General features: G+C 37.5%; 1 protein-coding gene across 1 annotated transcript; it reads left to right on the top strand.

Annotated features, from left to right (window-relative positions):
• The first annotated feature begins 9,359 nt into the window (after positions 1 to 9,359).
• LOC133752679 (S-phase kinase-associated protein 1-like) lies at positions 9,360 to 17,802 on the top strand. Its single transcript, XM_062183060.1, has 2 exons — positions 9,360 to 9,487; positions 17,177 to 17,802. Exons 1-2 carry the CDS (start codon positions 9,360 to 9,362, stop codon positions 17,700 to 17,702), a joined length of 654 nt encoding a protein of 217 aa, XP_062039044.1. The 3' UTR covers positions 17,703 to 17,802.
• Positions 17,803 to 18,586: the final 784 nt, after the last annotated feature.

Below are 18,586 nucleotides of genomic sequence, written 5' to 3'. Positions count from 1 at the left end.
TTTAGCTTTGAAACTTCAATGTATTGTTTTTGATACGAGCATGGAAGTGTCACAGATGAGCAATTTGAGGAGACACATTTCTTTAAAAATCTTCTCTACCATGAAGGAAGACACTGTTTATTTAATAATTATCATATCATTATTCTCAAAATAATTTATATGCAATATTTAACATTGAATGAGATTTTGAATGATTAGATTCACTTCATTTCTGACCTCACATTTTTCACCTTACTAACCATATAGTATACAACATTCATTTTAAGATCTCATGAATACTTGCCATGTAGGCAGTAAGTAATAAATGCTCAAATTTGTGACTCTGTATTTCCATGTTTCTTGTGAGGTGTGTATTTTGCTTTCAGAAACCACCAGTGAATGTACTGGATATCATTCTATTTATAATATATTTCATGAAGTTGACCCAAATCTTTGTGATATGTATTTAATTTGTAAGCTTTGTAATTACGTAGAAGTGGCAGTACATTCCTTCATGTAATTCTTACTATTTTACAATTATATAAATGTGTGATGTCACTATATGTGTGCATATTTTATATATGTATGCATAAGCCATGCATATCTGAATTCAGAAACTTATTCTAATCCTTGCTACACTCACAAGAGAAAGACTCTTGGTGTATGCAATGCCTAAGGACATAATATTTTTGTTTTTTTTCCCAAAGCACCTTGAATGAAAAATTTTTAGTATACAGTTTATTGCTACTTGTTTTAAATTGTGTGTGTACATATGTATTATATACTTATTCTCTGTAGAGAAATAACCTTAATTCAAAATTCAGTGGATGATGATTCAGACTGATCCACCCTGAAGGCGATTTATTTTTATCTTGACACAGGAGAAGAAATACCAATGTTTCACATAGAAAATCCTTCTAATTTAGTGTTTGAACTTTCTTTTCATGTTCCATTTATTGAGTAATTTGCAGCTTCAATTTAAGTTTCAAAGTATGAACCAAAGTAATGGGTTCAATAATTTCCTAAGAGAACCATGAGTATTAGTACAACTAATTTGCAGCCTTCTTTCATGGCCAAAAATTTTGAAGGCATTATTCGACCCCCCCCCCCCACAACCACTATTTACATGTTTACCTTGTAACATTTCATTTTGAGGGAAAAGATTAAATAAATGAAACATGCCAAACTCATTATTTATTTTTATACTATATGATTGCAAGTTGCATAGGACTTAAAGTTGCACACTTGTAAATTGAGCTATTTTACTACACTAATCATCTGAGGCATGGCTTAGACTACTCTAGGAGGTCCAATTTCGAAGTCCCATTTTTTCCTTTAAGAGAAACTGGTCTTCTAATCACACAGATAGAAGGTTAAAGAAGACTTGAGTGGGTGCAGCTGGGAATTGTTACCTATATACAACTTATACAACTTAAAGGGATTCCAAAAGCACAAAGTATTTTCAGTCTCTTGTCAAGCTCTAGAAACTTTGTGAACCAGAGGCTTTTTTTTTAAATTTTTAATTCATATTTTATTTTATTTTATTTATTTATTTATTTTGCTGTTGTTGTGGTCTCTTTTTTTTTATTAAACTTTTATTTAATGAATATAAATTTCCAAAGTATAGCTTATGGGTTACAATGGCTTCCCCCCTCCCATAACTTCCCTCCCGCCCGCAACCCTCCCCTTTCCCGCTCCCTTTCCCCTTCCATTCATGTAAAGATTCATTTTCAATTCTCTTTATATACAGAAGATCAGTTTAGTATATATTAGGTAAAGATTTCAACATTTTGCCCATATAGCAACATAAAGTGAAAAAACTACCATTGGATTACTAATTATAGCATTAAATAGCAATGTACAGCATATTAAAGACAGAGATCCAACATAATTTTTTTTCAAATTAATTAATTTTCTATGCCATTTCCATTTTAACACCAGGTTGTTTTTTTTTTCATTTCCAATTCTCTTTATATACAGAAGATCAATTCAATATATAATTAGTAAAGACCTCATCAGTTTGTGCCCACACAGAAACGCAAAGTATAAAAATACTGTTTCAGTACTAGTTATAGCATCACTTTGCTTTAGACGACACATTAGGGACAGATCCCACATGGGGTGTAAGTACACAGTGACTCCTGCTGCTGACTTAACAATTTGGCACTCCTGTTCATGGCATCAGTAATCTCCCTAGGCTCTAGTCATGAGTTGCCAGGGCTATGGAAGCCTTTAGAGTTCGCTGACTTTGATCTTATTCCAATAGGGTCATAGTCAAAGTGGAAGTTCTCTCCTCCCTTCAGAAAAGGGTACCTCCTTCTTTGATGGCCCTGTTCTTTCCACTGGGATCTCACTCACAGAGATCATTCATTTAGGTCTTTTTTTTTTTTTTCCATGATATCTTGGCTTTCCATGCCTGCTATACTCTCATGGGCTCTTCCACCAGATCCAAATGCCTTAAGGGCTGATTCTGAGGCCAGAGTGTTGTTTAGGACATCTGCCATCCTATGAGTCTGCTGTGTATCCCACTTCCCATGTTGGATCTTTCTCTCCCTTTTTGATTCTATCAGTTAGTATTAGCAGATACTTGTCTTGTTTGTGTGATCTCTTTGACTCTTAGACCTATCAGAGCTATCAATTGTGAGCTGAAATTGATCACTTGGACTAGTGCGATGGCATTGGTACATGCCATCTTGATGGGATTGTGTTGGAATCCCCTGGCACATTTCTAACTCCACCATTTGCGGCCAGACCGATTGAGCATGTCCCAAATTGTTCATCTCCTCCCTCTCTTTTTCCACTCTTAGATTTAACAGGGATCACTTTTCAGTTAGAATTTAAACACCTAAGAATAATTGTGTGTTAATTACTGAGTTCAACCAATAGTACTAGAACAACAACAACAACAACAAATACTAAAAAGGATAAAGTATTACATTGTACATCTAAAGTCAGGACAGGAGCTGATCAGTTCATTGTTGCTTATAATGTCCATTTCACTTAACAGGTTTCCCCTTTGGCGCTCAGTTGTCACCGATCAGGGAAAACAAATGATATTTTTCTCTTTGGGACTGGCTTAATTCACTCAGCATGATGTTTTCCAGATTGCTCCATCTTGTTGCAAATGGCTTTAAGATTGGTGAGAGCTGGTGAGAGTTTATTTTCTTCTCCTTTTTTTTTTTTTTTTTTTGAGCTTGGACTTGAATTTTTCTTAGATGGACATACGACAGTTTCTTACATTGTATTCCAGCATGTCATTTTCTAACTACAACAGACAAAATTTGTAGAATATTACCAACATTTCCTACAGAGATAAGTAGTAGTTTGTGAAATACCGTCTTCTCACATTAAATGAAGAAAGCATGTCTAATTAGCGATTTCAGTCCTAATCAAAATTGTAATTAAAAGATTATAATATACTGAAATGTTTATTCTTTCCCACTATGCTTTGTGTTCTGAATATTCAAAATAACCACTAGTCCATTTCTCAATAGCTTAACAGTGTTGTCTTTTCTATCAAAATATTACACATAGATATCTAATGAAAAAATATACAGCTAAGGATAGTTTTTCTTTTTCTTTCTTTTTTTTTTTTTTTACTTTTTGACAGGCAGAGTGGCTAGTGAGAGAGAGGCAGAGAGAAAGGTCTTCCTTTTGCCATTGGTTCACCCTCCAATGGCCGCCGTGGTTGGTGCGCTGCGGCCAGCGCACTGCGCTATTCTGAAGGCAGGAGCCAGTTGCTTATCCTGGTCTCCCATGGGGTGCAGGACCCAACCACTTGGGCCATCCTCCACTGCACTCCTGGGCCACAGCAGAGAGCTGGCCTGGAAGAGTGTCAACCGGGACAGAATCCAGCGCCCCGACTGGGACTAGAACCCGGTGTGCCGGCGCCACTAGGCGGAGGATTAGCCTGTTGAGCCACGGCGCCGGCTAAGGATAGTTTTTAAACATTGATCTTGGGGCAGGCATTTGGTGTAGTAGTTAAGACACCACTTGGGACACCCACATTCCATTTCAGACTACCTAGGTATGAGTCCTAGCTTTGCTTTCAATTCCAGCTTCCTGCTAATGTGCATCCTGGGACGCAGCAGGTCAAGGCCTGTGTACTTGATTCCCTGCCAACCACGTGGGAAACCTGGACTAAATGCTGGGTTCCTGGCTTCAGTCTGGCTCAACCCAGACTCTTGCAGGCATTTGGAGAGTGAAACAGTATATGGGATATCTCTTTCTCTGTATCGCTCTCTCTGCCTTTCAAATAAATAAATACATTTTTTAATGTTCTTATAAATTTTATGATGCTATTTCTGTTACCAGATAAGTATTTTAAAAATGTCACTTCAGTTTGAAATTATTGGAATACTCCTCAGAACAAAATAATAAAACAAACCAAGGTTATGTGTCTTAGCAACAATATTCCATTAGATTATTGAGTACATAAGATAGAAAAAAATAATTATTTTTTCACTTGTATAATGAATCTAGGCAGGTGAAACTAGAATGTATTACTTTGGTGACTGAAAGAATAAATCAAGTATGTAGGTTTGGGTTAAAAAACAATATATGGAGGCCGGTGCTGTGGCATAGTGGGTAAAGCTGCCACATGCAGTGCCGGCATCCCATATGGGCACCAGTTCGAGTCCCAACTGCCCCTCTTTTGATCCAACTCTCTGGGAAAGCAGTGAAAGATGGCCTGAATCCTTGGGCTCCTGCACCTGCATAGGGAACCCAGAAGAGTCTCCTGGCTCCTGGCTTCTGATAGGTGGAGCTCCACCCATTGCAGTCATTTGGAGAATGAACCAACGAATGGAGATCTCTCTCTCTCTCTCTGCCTCTGCCTCTCTGTAAATCTGCCTTTCAAATAAAATATATTATTTTAAAAAACAATATATGTAGCGGCACCGCGACTCAATAGGCTAATCCTCCACCTGCGGCGCCAGGACACCGGGTTCTGGTCCCGGTCGGGGGGAGTGCAGTGGAGGATGGCCCAGGTGCTTGGGCCCTGTACCCCATGGGAGACCAGGATAAGCACCTGGCTCCTGGCTTCGGATCAGCGTGGTGCGCCGGCCGCAGCGCGCCGGCCGCGGTAGCCATTGGAGGGTGAACCAACGGCAAAGGAAGATCTTTCTCTCTGTCTCTCTCTCTCACTGTCCACTCTGCCTGTCAAAAAAAAAAATATATATATATATATATATACGTTTAGCACAGCATTTTGTATTACTTTTCAACACAAAAATCATGTGATCATGTGATATTCACAGTCTGTGGTCACATAAGTGACAACTATTATATTGTTAATATTTATGCATGGGCTGGGAGCTAAAGATTGTCTTTACACATTGTTCAGCAAGCATATGTTATGCTTATCAGTTAAATAAACCAATTACATACTGTATACTTCGCTGATGGTGAAGTGAATCTAGCTATGAGATTATTATTTAAGTTCTTATTTTGGCTATGCTATTGCAGAAAAATGCTAGCCATCTCTTTTATAAGGTCTAAAGATTAAATTGTGCATCCTACAGATTCCTTCATAATAGAATTAGTTTCCTACCTTGAAGAGAATAGAGAAATGAAAGAATAAGTTGTGCTTAGATTAGAGAAATGAGGGCGCAAGTCCTAGATCGCTTGCTGACAATAGCAATATTACATGAGTACTTAGCAAACAGTTTCAACCATTAGATAACAACTTAAGAAAACATTTACCAGAAGGTCCAATGCCTTCTATAAATTTTAAGAATCATGTATTTGGAAACACCTCTTAAATATCTGACATGGTGTAGTTTGTTTAGCCAGTAAACTTAAGCACAACCATCTAAAATGTTTTTAGTTTCTTTCTACCAACAAGTTTAAAACATATGATACATAGATTCAGGTCACACAAATTAAAATGTATCTTTGATTGATTTTAGCAGCTTAAATTTATGGACAATCTTATCTATAAGCCATTTAAAATAAAACTCTTAATAAAATTTCCTCATGTGGACATACAATATGTACACACATATAACATAGCATAGTAGACCAATATAGCAATTTTAATAATAGCTTTTAAAATCTTTAACTATTTTTAGATTGCCAATTGATTTCAATTGCTTTTTGTTTTTAGTAACCTCAGTTAACCATACTTTCTCTCAGTTGGTACTGTTAATACATTATTGGCTTCATCTGTTTACACAGCCATCCCAAAGTACTGAATACAATAGAAGTGGCTGGAAAAAGTCCATAGGAACCTATAGGAGGACAGCTAAACACAGAACCAACAACACTTTAGTTTTATGAGCAGCAAATCATATATAACTATGGATGACAAAAGACTTTAAGTCGCCTTGTTTAAAATTATAAACTCATCAACCAACAAGAGGCACTTGCTTACTTCACAGTATTTTTGAAAGCATCTGTTGGATTTTACAAGTATTTAACCCTTTAGGTCTCTGGGGCTTTCTCATTAAGATAACTATCATGTCTAGTAACACAAGATCATTAGACTTTTTAATTCTCAAACATTTGTATTAATAACATTTTCCATTATAGAAACTTAAAGTTTGGTACCACATCACATCTTGACAGTACTTCTAATATAATCCAAATAGACTGATTAGTTGGTGTCTCTATAAGATGAGAGACATAGGTCCTTCGATTTTTTCAGTTGGGCCCAAACTGGAAAAACCAAAGTCCAGGATTTACTGGAAATTTTAGAGTCCAGATTGTTTGAAACTTTGATTTTTTGAATGCCTGTCAAGAATGCCAAGAAGGCTCAAAATCCAAAATACCTGGTTGAAATAAGATTCCTTAAAATCATGACATAACATAGACCAAATTTGATCATTGTTACAAGGTGATTATTCAAATCTTTGAAAATAAGCACATATTTCAATAACCCATAGCTCTTAATAAAAATTCAGCTGTTTTTGAACAATTAGAATTTAACAGACATCAAGAGAACATAATAGATTACTTTAACACATTGCTTTAACAGAGCATCAGAGTTTAATTCTATGTCAAAGAGAAACTGAGCTTCCTGTGATCTTTTGCTGTGAGGTTTCCTTCCTTTACCTTCTTTCATATTGGTGACCATGTTTCTGTGTTTCTGTGTGTAACACATCTTTAAGCATCTTTTGCAGGGCAGGATGAGTGGCAACAAATTCTTTCAGTTTCTGTTTGCTATGAAAAGTCTTTATTTCACCTTCATTCACAAATGAGAGCTTTGCAGGATATAGTATTCTGGGCTGGCAGTTTTTCTCTCTTAGTACCTGGGCTATGTCTCGCCATTCCCTTCTAGCTTGTAGGGTTTCTGATGAGAAGTCTGCTGTGAGTCTAATTGGAGATCCTCTGAGAGTAATCTGACGTTTCTCTCTTGCACCTTTTAGAATCTTTATGTTTCACTGTGGTGAGTTTGATTACAACATGTCGTGGTGAGGATCTCTTTTGGTCATGTTTTTTAGGGGTTCTATAAGCTTCCTGTACTAAGATGCCTCTGTCCTTCTCCAAACCTGGGAAATTTTCTGCTAGTATCTCACTGAAAATGCCTTCTAATCCTTTCTCCCTCTCCATGCCTTCAGGAACTCCTAGAATCCGAATGTTAGGTTTTTTAATAGTATCCTGTAGATTCCCGACAATATTTTTTAGATTTCTAATTTCTTCTTCTTTTCTTTGGTTTGCCTGTTTCCTTTCCTGTTCTCTGTCTTCTAAGTCTGATATTCTCTCTTCTGCTTCACCCATTCTGTTTTTAAGGCTCTCTAATGTGTTTGTCATTTCAGAGTGCCTTCCCCTAGGAGGTTCACACCTCCCTTAGGATATACCCCATGTGAAGAGATAGATAGGTCTGGGCCTCTGAATTTACAAGGCCTAAAGCCCACCAGATTATCATCAAGCCCCTTCTATCAGGTTCTATTTGCCTCTCAATCAGAAAAATTACTTGTAGCTTAGACAGCACCTTTCTTAGCTCCTCTAATAATGACTCTGTCCTTTGTTCTAGACCCTGTCTAGCATACTTGGGCCTCATTCCTTTGTAATCATAACCTTTACTCTACCACCAATGGCTCTACTCCCAACCTGTGTGTCCTGATGGTCCTCTTCCCCACTTAATGCTGTATAATTGTTCAAACCTGGTAAATGCCACTCTTAGGATCATTGGTTACTATCCTCACCCTGTCTTTTATGACCTTGTCTAAATATGATCAGAGTCGGCAAACTTGGAAGGCTTACATAGCCTTGGCAACTCATGACGACAGCCTAGGGTGGTTACTGGCACCATAAACTAGAGTGTCAATTTGTTGGGTCAAAAACAGGAGTCATTGTGCACTCGCTCCTCATGTGGGATCTCTGTCCTTAATGTGCTGTACATTTTGATTTAGTGCTATAACTAGTACTCAAACAGTATGTTTCACTTTGTGTTTCTATGTGGGTTCAAACTGTTGAAATCTTTATACTAAATTGATCTTCTGTATATAAAGAGAATTGAAAATTAATCTTGATGTGAATGGAAGGGGAGAGGAAGTGGGAGTTGAGAGGGTTGCGGGTGGGAGGGAAGTTATGGGAGGGGGAAGCCATTATAATCCATAAGCTGTACACTGGAAATTTATATTCATTAAATAAAAGTTAAAAAAAACCAATTACATAGTGCATTAATACTTCTATTCTTGATTATCATTTAATCTAAATTTTTGTGCCGTTCAATAAACCCATTTTGTGGAATCTTATTTTTGAATTATCATTTAAAGGTAATTGAGATTTTTTCAACCTTTTATTTAAGCAAGTTTTTTTATCACTCACACTTTATTGTGTAATTAGTAACTAGCTTTGTAAATAATCTTAATGATAATTTCTTAGTTTCCTCTAAGGATTTTTTGGACTTGATAAAAATTGTCATTGAAGATTCCTTTTTTTTGGCAAAATAGTTTTATTCATTACAAATACAACAGGCAGCTGTCAGAGATGAACACACAGGTTTTTGATTAATGAATTAATTATTACCAATAGAAAATTTGTCAAATTTGATTGCCAGGCAAATGCATCAAAAGTGGCTGAGGCCAAAGCAAAAACAATTCCAAAGGAAAAAGAAATCTTAACCTATAATGGACAGACCCTAGAGTAACCCGAAATCCCACCTCCTGCTATGTGCACCATTAAATAATTGTTTCATAAGTGTGGAACCCATAACTTGCTTCTAAATAACAAAGCATGATAAAGTGGTGAAATGCCATTCCTGTTAATATTCTCCCTTTTTAGCTTTAAAGGAGTAACCTGCCATGTTTAAGTGGGTTTATGGTGAAGGCCACACCCCACAAAAATAAAACCTGCAAGCAACCTCTAGGACCTGAGAATGTATCCTACAAGTATCCCACAACAAACTGGAAATGTCCAATCTTCCCACAATCTGAATGAGCCTGGAAATGGATCCATGTTCAGCTGAACATTCAGATGAGAATATAACCCTGGCCAATACGTTGACTGCAACTTTGTGGAGGTCACAGCTAAAATGTGCCTTGACTCCTGACTCACAGAAACTGTGAGGTAATGCCATTATATTGTTTAAAGTAGTTAAATTAGGGTAACTTGTTACATAGCAACAGAAATTTGCAAGGTGGAATGATTAAATGAGACTAACATCCATCACTGCATATACTTACCTTTTTTGTAGTGAGAACATTAAAAAAACTCCTGGTAAGCTTGAGGTCTATAATACGTTGTTATTGACTGCAATTACCATGCTGTGCAATAGATCACTCAAATTTCTTCCTCCAATCTAACCGAAATTTTGTAGCCTTTGACCAACATCTCCCCTTTACTGCCCCTGCTCTCTGCCTCCAAACCCCATCATTCCACTCTACTTCTCTGAGTTCAATTTTTTTAGATTTTATCATTTTTTGAGTACTAGTTATACCATTAATTTGCATAGTACAACACATTAAGGACAGTGATCCAACATGGGGAATAAGTGCACAGTGACTCCCATTGTTGATTTAACAGTTTTTTGTTAGATTTTATCATTCTAGTGTGTGTACCTATATCAGAACATCACTTGATATCACATGAATACATAGACTTACTATGTCCACTAAAAATTCTAAGAAAGAAAACAAATACAATGTCATTGTTTATGTCTGGAATAAATAGAATTAGCTATAGAATAAGACAAAAGAAAAAGAGCAGTAGCCCAATAAAATGTGTATTAAAATTACAATCTAAGGCAGAGATTAGGGACTGACTTTTTGGTGCAGTGGGTTAAGTTGCCTCCTGCAATGCTGGCATCCCATATGAATTCTGGTTTGAGTTCTAACTGCTCCACTTCCAATCCAGTTCCCTGCTAATGCATCTGGGAAAGTAACAAAATATAGTCCAAGTACTTGCGCCCCCCCACCCATGTGGGAGACCCAGATGAAGCTCTTGGCTCCTGGCTTCTCCCTGGCCCAGCCCTGGCTGTTGCAGTCATTTGGGGAGTGAACTAACAGTTGGAAGATCTCTTCTTCTCATCCTATTTCTCCCTCTCTCTCTGTAATTCTGCTTTTCAAATAAATAAATAAATCTTTAAAAGAAAGAGAGGCACCAGTGCTGTGGTGTAGCGGGTAAAGCCACTGCCTGCAGTGCCAGCATCTCATATAGATGCCAGTTTCAGTCCTGGCGCTCCACTTCCGATCCGGCTCTCTTCTGTGGCCTGGAAAAGCAGTGGAAGATGGCCCAAGTCCTTGGGCCCCTGCACCCACATGGGAGACCCAGAAGAAGCTCCAGGATCCTGGGTTCGGATTGGCCTAGCTCTGGTCATTGCGGTCATTTGGGGAGTGAGCCAGCAGATGAAAGATTCTCTCTCTCTCTCTGCCCCTGCCTCTCTGTAAATCTGTCTTTCATATAAATAATCTTTTAAAAAATAAAAGAAAGAGAGAGACTAAGCCCCAAGATTGTTCTTAGATAGCTTTATATAATTAGAAAGAAAGTGAAAGCTTTGTAATAATGATAATAATGGATATTTTGCTAAACATCAATATTAATTCCAGTTTATGTCTATATAATGCCAGAATATTTCCAGAAAAAATGAGAATAATTTAGCCATATGGATACTCTGTGAAGAAAAATTAAAATAACCTGACAAAAATTGTTCATAGTTTTGAATTTTTTACATTGCTTTGGCCCATAAAGATAATAAATATTAGACTATACATATACACATTGTTCTATTCAAATAACTATCTTTTGAAATACTATTTTCATATATATACAAATCCTTCTAAAATGTTAAGTCCTAATAGTAGATAAATGTGATTTCTAAATACTACTTCAGATCAGTAACAGTTTTCATTCATAATCTGATTTGTAATGCTATTTTTTAATATTGTACATAAAAACTAAGTACATGAAATAGCAATTTATTACTCTTTTTTTTGACAGGCAGAGTGGACAGAGAGAGAGACAGAGAGAAAAGTCTTCCTTTTCCATTGGTTCACTCCCCAATGGCCGCTGCAGCCCACGCTCTGCGCTGATCCAAAGCCAGGAGCCAGGTGCTTCTCCTGGTCTCCCATGGGGTGCAGGGCCCAAGGACCTTGGCCATCCTCCACTGCACTCCCGGGCCACAGCAGAGAGCTGGCTTGGAAGAGGAGCAACCGGGACAGAATCTGGTGCCCCGACCGGGACTAGAACCCGGGGTGTCGGTGCCGCAAGGCTGAGGATTAGCCTATTGAGCCGCAGCGCTGGCCAATTTATTACTCTTTAGTTCATAAAATTTATTACTTGCCAAATTAGTTTCCTGGTATAGTCTTGGATAGATTATTTGTAACAGACTTAATTAAAAATTTCTTAACAGGGAGATTACCAAACAAGGCATTAATAGACAGAGTTTATGTTGATGACTAAAAGTGATATTTTGTTGTAAAAAAAAGTTACTGTGTAAGGCCAGGATTGGCTGAAAAATTCAACAGAGCTATCACTCTTACTGGGATATACTAGATTTTCAAATTTGAGATTTTCAATTTTGAGACAAATAAAAGCAGACATTCAGCTGCAAATGAGGAATTAATCAGTTGATTTCAGTCTATACTTGTGTACTGTTTCAAATGACCTGTCAAACATAAATCCCATGGGGAGCATGGGGACCCATACTCATCTCTTCTATATAACCTGACTGTTAAAGAGTGGTGGATGGCTTATATGAAGGTCAAATGCTAAACATTGAGCTCAACAATTGTGCCATAGTGGGTTAAGCCATCACTTACAACGTCACATCCCATATTGGAGTGCCGGTTAGCAACCCAGCTACTCTGCTTCCAGTCCAGCTTCCTGCCAAGGCACCTGGGAAGGCAATTGAAGATGATCCATATACTTGGGGTCCTGCAACCCACGTTGGAGACCAGTATGGAGTTTCAGGCTCCTGTCTGCAGCCGAGACCAGCCCTGAACATTGGGAAGTGAACCAGCAGATGGACTATCTTTCTCCCTCTCTGTCCCCTCTCTCCCCGACCTGTCACTATGCCTTTCAAATAAGTATGTAGTAAGTAGGTAAATCTTTTAAAAAGATAAATATTGAGTTCAAGCTATCCCCCTAACATTATTCTCTCCCTTTTATGTAGAAACTCATTTGTTTACTAACTCATTGTCTTTTACTTGGTTTCAGAGCTCCAGTTTCCCTGTTTTAGATTGAAAAATTGATGGTCCAAATACAGTAGTACATGTAACTCATTCAGTTTCTAGGGAGAAGGCAACAGTGAGTATTTTGGTTCTCTGGTCAGACTCCATGTACAAGCAGGGGAGAGTGTGATGCTTGAAAACAATTAAAGTGTTTGCCAGAGGGAATGTGTACCACCAATGTTCAGATAAGTATAATGAGTATATTTGACCTAATGAATTGCATAGCAATATTCCCTCACAGCTTGAAGAAATTAAAATCACTTTGTCTTTAAATTAACATTATTGTTTCTTAATAATTCTTGAAGACATAATTGGGCCTGATCTTGTTTCCTTTGAATAAATTGCTTATTCATGGGAGATGAATCTCAACAGTTGGCTTTGACCTAATGAGAAAAATAATTTGTCTTGGAGGATTCCTCTAAGTTGAAATGATTCTAAAAATCATCTCAGGAAATCTCCCACTTTTGCTACTATTAAAAGAATTCTATAAATCAAAAATCCTTTTATCAAGCTATCTTCCTGACAGCAAAGTATGGAAATTCTGTATATCCTTGAACCCAGTGCTGAGCAGTCATCTTATTTTTGCTTTTGTTTTTTACTGCTAAGCACTTGAATGACTTATCCATTTCCTCATACATTTTATAGTTAACTCCATGTCATTCTTGAAAGCCAACTTTCCACTGTTTTTTGTCCCTAGAGCACTTGACCCTGGAAAACCTCACTCTTCTTAAAATGTTCTGCTTCCTTGGCTTCATGGACAATTGAGATATATAAGTTATCATGTTTTCTGATGGTCCTCTTTTGAGAGCTAGCACACACATATGCACACAACCTTACATTCATATGCCATACATACAGTTATATTTATATATACAAATGCACACAAAAGCATGTATGTTCCATGTTAACTCAGGTGTCCACACATTAGAATTCAAATCTTGTAGTTCATCATCATTGTTGTTTTGAAACAGTATTATTATCCTTTATCATAGACTATTGCTATCTTGCTCATTTACATTCAGTTCAGTTTCTACTCCTGTCCTTGATGATCATGTATATGTGTATTCTTCATAATTGTACACCCATCAAAACTTTCTCATCGGGGCCAGCACTGTGGTGCAGTTGGTTAACGCCCTAGCCTGAAGCGCAGGCATCCCATATGGGCGCCGGTTTGAGACCCGGCTGCTCCACTTCCAATCCAGCTCTCTGCTGTGGCCTTGGAAAGCAATAGAAGATGGCCCAAGTCCTTGGGCCCCTGCACCCGCATGGGAAACCCTAAAGAAGTTCCTGGCTACTGGCTTCGGATCAGTGCAGCTCCGGCTGTTGCGGCCAACTGGGGAGTGAATCATTGGATGGAAGACTTCTCTCTCTCTCTCTCTCTCTCTCTCTCTCTGCCTCTCCTCTCTCTGTGTAACTCTGACTTTCAAATAAATAAATAAAAATAAATCTTTTTTTAAAAAAACCTTTCTCATCACTACATGCAACTGTTTTAATACTCTAGTTGTGTGGAGTTTCAAGAAACACTATAAAGCTTGTTAGGTCTCAGAGTAAACAGATAAATGAGGATGCCATCACTCTCTATTATCGTGTTTCCTAAATCTGGTAGAATGCTATTAAAATTCTTCATATGGAGATAAGACTATAGTGGGACATGATGTCCTTTTTTTAATAAAGATTTATTTATTTTATTTGAAAGGCAAAGTTATACAGAGAAGGAGAGGCAGAGAGAGAGAGGTCCTCCCTCCGATGGTTCACTCCCCAGATGGCCAAAATGGCCAGAACTGCGCCGATCCGAAGCCAGGAGCCAGGAGCTTCTTCCGGGTTTCCCACGTGGGTGCAGGGGCCCAAGGACCCAGGCCATCTTGTACTACTTTCCCAGGCCATAGCAGAGAGCTGGATTGGAAGAGGAGCAGCCGGGACTAGAACTGGCACCCATATGGGATGCTGGCACTTCAGGCCAGGGCGCTGCACCACAGCACCAGCCCCAAGGGACATGATGTCCTTTCTCAGGGATTTCAACCCAATTAATTCCCTTGATTTTTTTTGATTCCTCTTTCTTCTCTCTTCCTTTCACTAGAGTATCTTTATATATTTTTCAGAGAAAAGCATTGTAGCAGAGAAATGATTCTGCTTGATTCCATATTTTGTCAAATCTTTCTTGCTTTATACAAAAGTTGGGACTTTGGCACTTTATTGACTAATTAATATTTATCTGAAATACAGACAGAGGCAGAGAAGCAGGTCTTCCATTCTCTAGTTCACTCTCCAAATGGCCACAATGGTCAGGGCTAGGCCAGGCTGAAGCCCGGAGCAGGGAACTGATTCCAGGTCTCCCTTGGGAATGTCAGAGACCCAAGTACTTGAGCCATCACTTGCTGCCTCCTCAGATGTGCATTATAAGGAAACTGAAATCAGGAGGGAAGCCGGGATTCAAAAATCATATACTCTTATATTGGGTGAGGGCTCCCCAAGGTGTGTTTTTAACTGCTGCACCAAACACTGCAGCCATGAAGCTTTGGCAATTTAAAGACAAAAAATATAAAAATGCAATGTCTTTATTATTTGATTCTTCTCTATTTAGCTTCACTAAAGCAAAGGTTGTCATTATTTCAGTTTTCTGAAAAGTCTCATGGAATCAACAAGAATGGTGGAAAAATTTTACATATGTACAATACGGGGGTATTTTAACAAGTTTATGGAAAATGGAACTGAAAAATAAGCTTTTTATTGAAAAAAATTTGAAATGCATGCATATGAAGGTCCTTCAAAAAATTCATAAAAAATGCACATGGTAACAAAATTGTGCACATATTTCAATATTTTTATCAAAGCAAATTTATCTTTTAAGTGCATTTTTACAAATCTTTTTGAAGTAGTTTCATATTATATATAAAATACATAATCAAAATATGTATAAATACATAGGAATTATAAGAAATACTTTAATATATTAGACATTTTCATTGATGCTTTGTCAGTTCCTAAAGAGGAAATTCAATGAAAAAAAATCAAAATCTCTTCAAACATAGGATTAGCCTGGAAAAATATAAAGCATTTGTATTTTATTATACCCAAAAAGAGATAAAAGTCTGTCCTTTTAAATTATTTAATTTATTACATGATTTTTCAGCCAAACCTTGTATTTGACTAAGTTTAAAGTGATAGAACTCTTTTAAAAGGGATAATTATAATAACAACAAACAGTTTCTAAACTTCAAAGTTGAGGACTGGATTCAAATATGGTATTTTCAATCTAGTCTTCTTACAACTTTTGTAGCTTTTCATGTTAATTGATATTTGTAGTTATATAGATCAAATAAATACCCTCCTCATGTATTTAAAATATTTTTGATCACCTAATGTGTGATAAGCACTATTCTAGTGACAGTGAATTCAGTAGTGGATAAAGTAATTATGATCCTCATGGAACTCTCAGACTAGTGGGAAAGACAGACATTATTCATACAATAAATATATGAGGGGGGTCTTCAAAAAGCTCATGGAAAGTACATATTATGAAAAAAATTATACATAGATTTCAAAATGTGCCTGCACTATATTGAACTTAGCTTGTATTCTATTTCCATGAACTTTTTGAAGTATCTTTATACAGTTAAAACTACGCCTGGGGCCAGTGCTGTAGTGTAGCAGGTAAAGCCTCCTTCAGTGTCGGCATCCCATATGGGCACCAATTCGAGATCCAGCTGCTCCACTTCTGATCCAGCTCTGTGCTATGGCCTGGGAAATCAGCAGAAGATGGCCCAAGTCCTTGGAGCCCTGCACCTGCGTGGGAGACCTGGAAGAAGCTCCTGGATCCTGGCTTCTGGCTTTGGATCTGCGCAACTCTGGCCATTGTGACCATCTGGGGAGTGAACCAGTGGGTGGAAGACTCTCTCTCTGCCTCTGCCTCTCTGTAACTCTGACTTTCCAATAAATAAATAAATCTTTAAAAACAAACAAACTCAGGATAAACATCATAGATTTATATTCTATAAATTAAGTAATATAGTTAATTCTAAAAATAAATTATGTTATTTTATAATATTTATTTTTATAGATTACATATTTTAGAATTTATATTCTATAAAGATATTCTAGAGGCTGGAAGTCAGAGATCAAGGTACCAGCATGGTTGGGTTCTGGCAAGGGCTCTTTTCCTGTGCTCCCAATGGCCTTTCCTCAATGCATATGTAGGTTATGTGGAGAGAGGAAAATCTCTCCCTCTTCTAAGTCTACCAGTTCTATGAGATTAGGATCCTACCATTATGACCTTACCATTATGGCCTAGTATATGGTACTTCAATAAGATAGCCCAAACAAATTAAGACACTTAGGTATGTACTTAACAAAACATGTTCAATATTTGTATGCTGAATATTAGAATACAGTGGTGAAAAAAAGCAAAGAAGATCTAAATCAATGGATAAGCATTTCTGGTTTGGGGATTGGAAGACTCAACATAGGAAAGAATTCAATTATCTTCAAATTGATGTATAACTTGGACTTTCAAATAAATAAATAATTCTTCTAAAAATGTCCACCTTTCTCTTCTCCTTGCGTTGACGCCGCCCCTCTCTCGTCAGCCTCCGGCCCGCCAGCTCCTCAAACCCGAGCATCGTGCCTTCAATAAAGTTGCAACGTTCTGATGGGGAGATTTTTGAAGTTGATGTAGAAATTGCCGAACAGTCTGTGACTATCAAGACCATGTTGGAAGATTTGGGGATGGATGATGAAGCAGATGATGACCTGGTTCCTCTACCAAATGTTAATGCAGCAATATTAAAAAAGGTCATTCAGTGGTGCACCCACCACAAGGATGATCCTCCTCCTCCTGAAGACGATGAGAACAAGGAAAAGCGAACGGATGATGTCCCTGTTTGGGACCAGGAATTCCTGAAAGTTGACCAAGGAACACTTTTTGAGCTTATTCTGGCTGCAAACTACTTAGACATCAAAGGTTTGCTGGACGATACGTGCAAGACTGTTGCCAATATGATCAAGGGGAAGACTCCTGAGGAGATTCGCAAGACCTTCAACATTAAGAATGACTTTACTGAAGAAGCAGCAGCCCAGGTACGCAAAGAGAACCAGTGGTGTGAAGAGAAGTGAAACGTTGTGCCTGACACTGTAACACTGTAAGGATTGTTCCAAATACTAGTTGCACTGCTCTGTTTATAATTGTTAATATTAGGCAAACGTAGACAAATGCAACAGCAGATCATTTGTTTTAGCAGAATGTTGTCCTCACTGCATGTGTAGTTTGAGTACAGATTCCAAACCTGAGTTTCTTCTAGTATGATTGAAAGTTCCTGTTTACTTTGCTCTGAATAAAACTGAACTGTGGATTCTCGATAGAAAAAAAAAAAAAAAAAAAAAAAAAAAAAAAAAAAAAAAAAAAACAAACAAACAAACTCAAATGTCCCTTCTTATTCCTAAGCATCATGAATCTCACTGGATTTTCTCAATTTCTTTCTTAAGTTAACCCCTGTCTATTTCACACCTACTACACTTAAGTCTAACATGTTCTCTTAAATACTTCCCTTCCCTTTTCTCTTGCCAGAACAAATGATATTATCCCAATATTTACATTCTCTGCTGAGTCAGTTTCTTCTTCTTGGACTTTTTTTTTCCTTGTAATAATGTGCTCAAGTTGAAAATGTATCCAAATGGACACCATAGAAATATTTTGTTATTGATGATGAAGGAAAAGAATAGGACGTTTGGGAATGACTGTGATTTCACATCTATTTATAGACTTTTGATCATTATACTTTATCCTATATCCTATGAGGTCAGCTCTGTACTTAAACATTCACTCAAATTCCAAACTTCCAGCCGGACTGCACTCCTGTCCAACACTAGATACTTCTTATTCCCCTGGGAGTGTGTGAGAATCTTCTAACTTTGATAAAGGAGACCTGTTGCTTGGTAGTCACTAATGAGTGGTTGTATAGTTTTCATCTGAATTCTAATCATTATTTGGCCTGATATTT

This window comes from Lepus europaeus, chromosome X, assembly GCF_033115175.1.
Source record: "Lepus europaeus isolate LE1 chromosome X, mLepTim1.pri, whole genome shotgun sequence".
NCBI lineage: Eukaryota > Metazoa > Chordata > Mammalia > Lagomorpha > Leporidae > Lepus > Lepus europaeus.
This window is presented reverse-complemented; position numbering and strand designations above follow the sequence as displayed.

Bases quoted from the DNA above. Each gene is read 5' to 3' on its own strand.
- LOC133752679 (XM_062183060.1), top strand. From the start codon at position 9,360: ATGAGCCTGGAAATGGATCCATGTTCAGCTGAACATTCAGATGAGAAT. The intron at 9,488-17,176 runs GTGAGGTAATGC...CTCTCTCGTCAG, and splicing joins ACTCCTGACTCACAGAAACT to CCTCCGGCCCGCCAGCTCCT.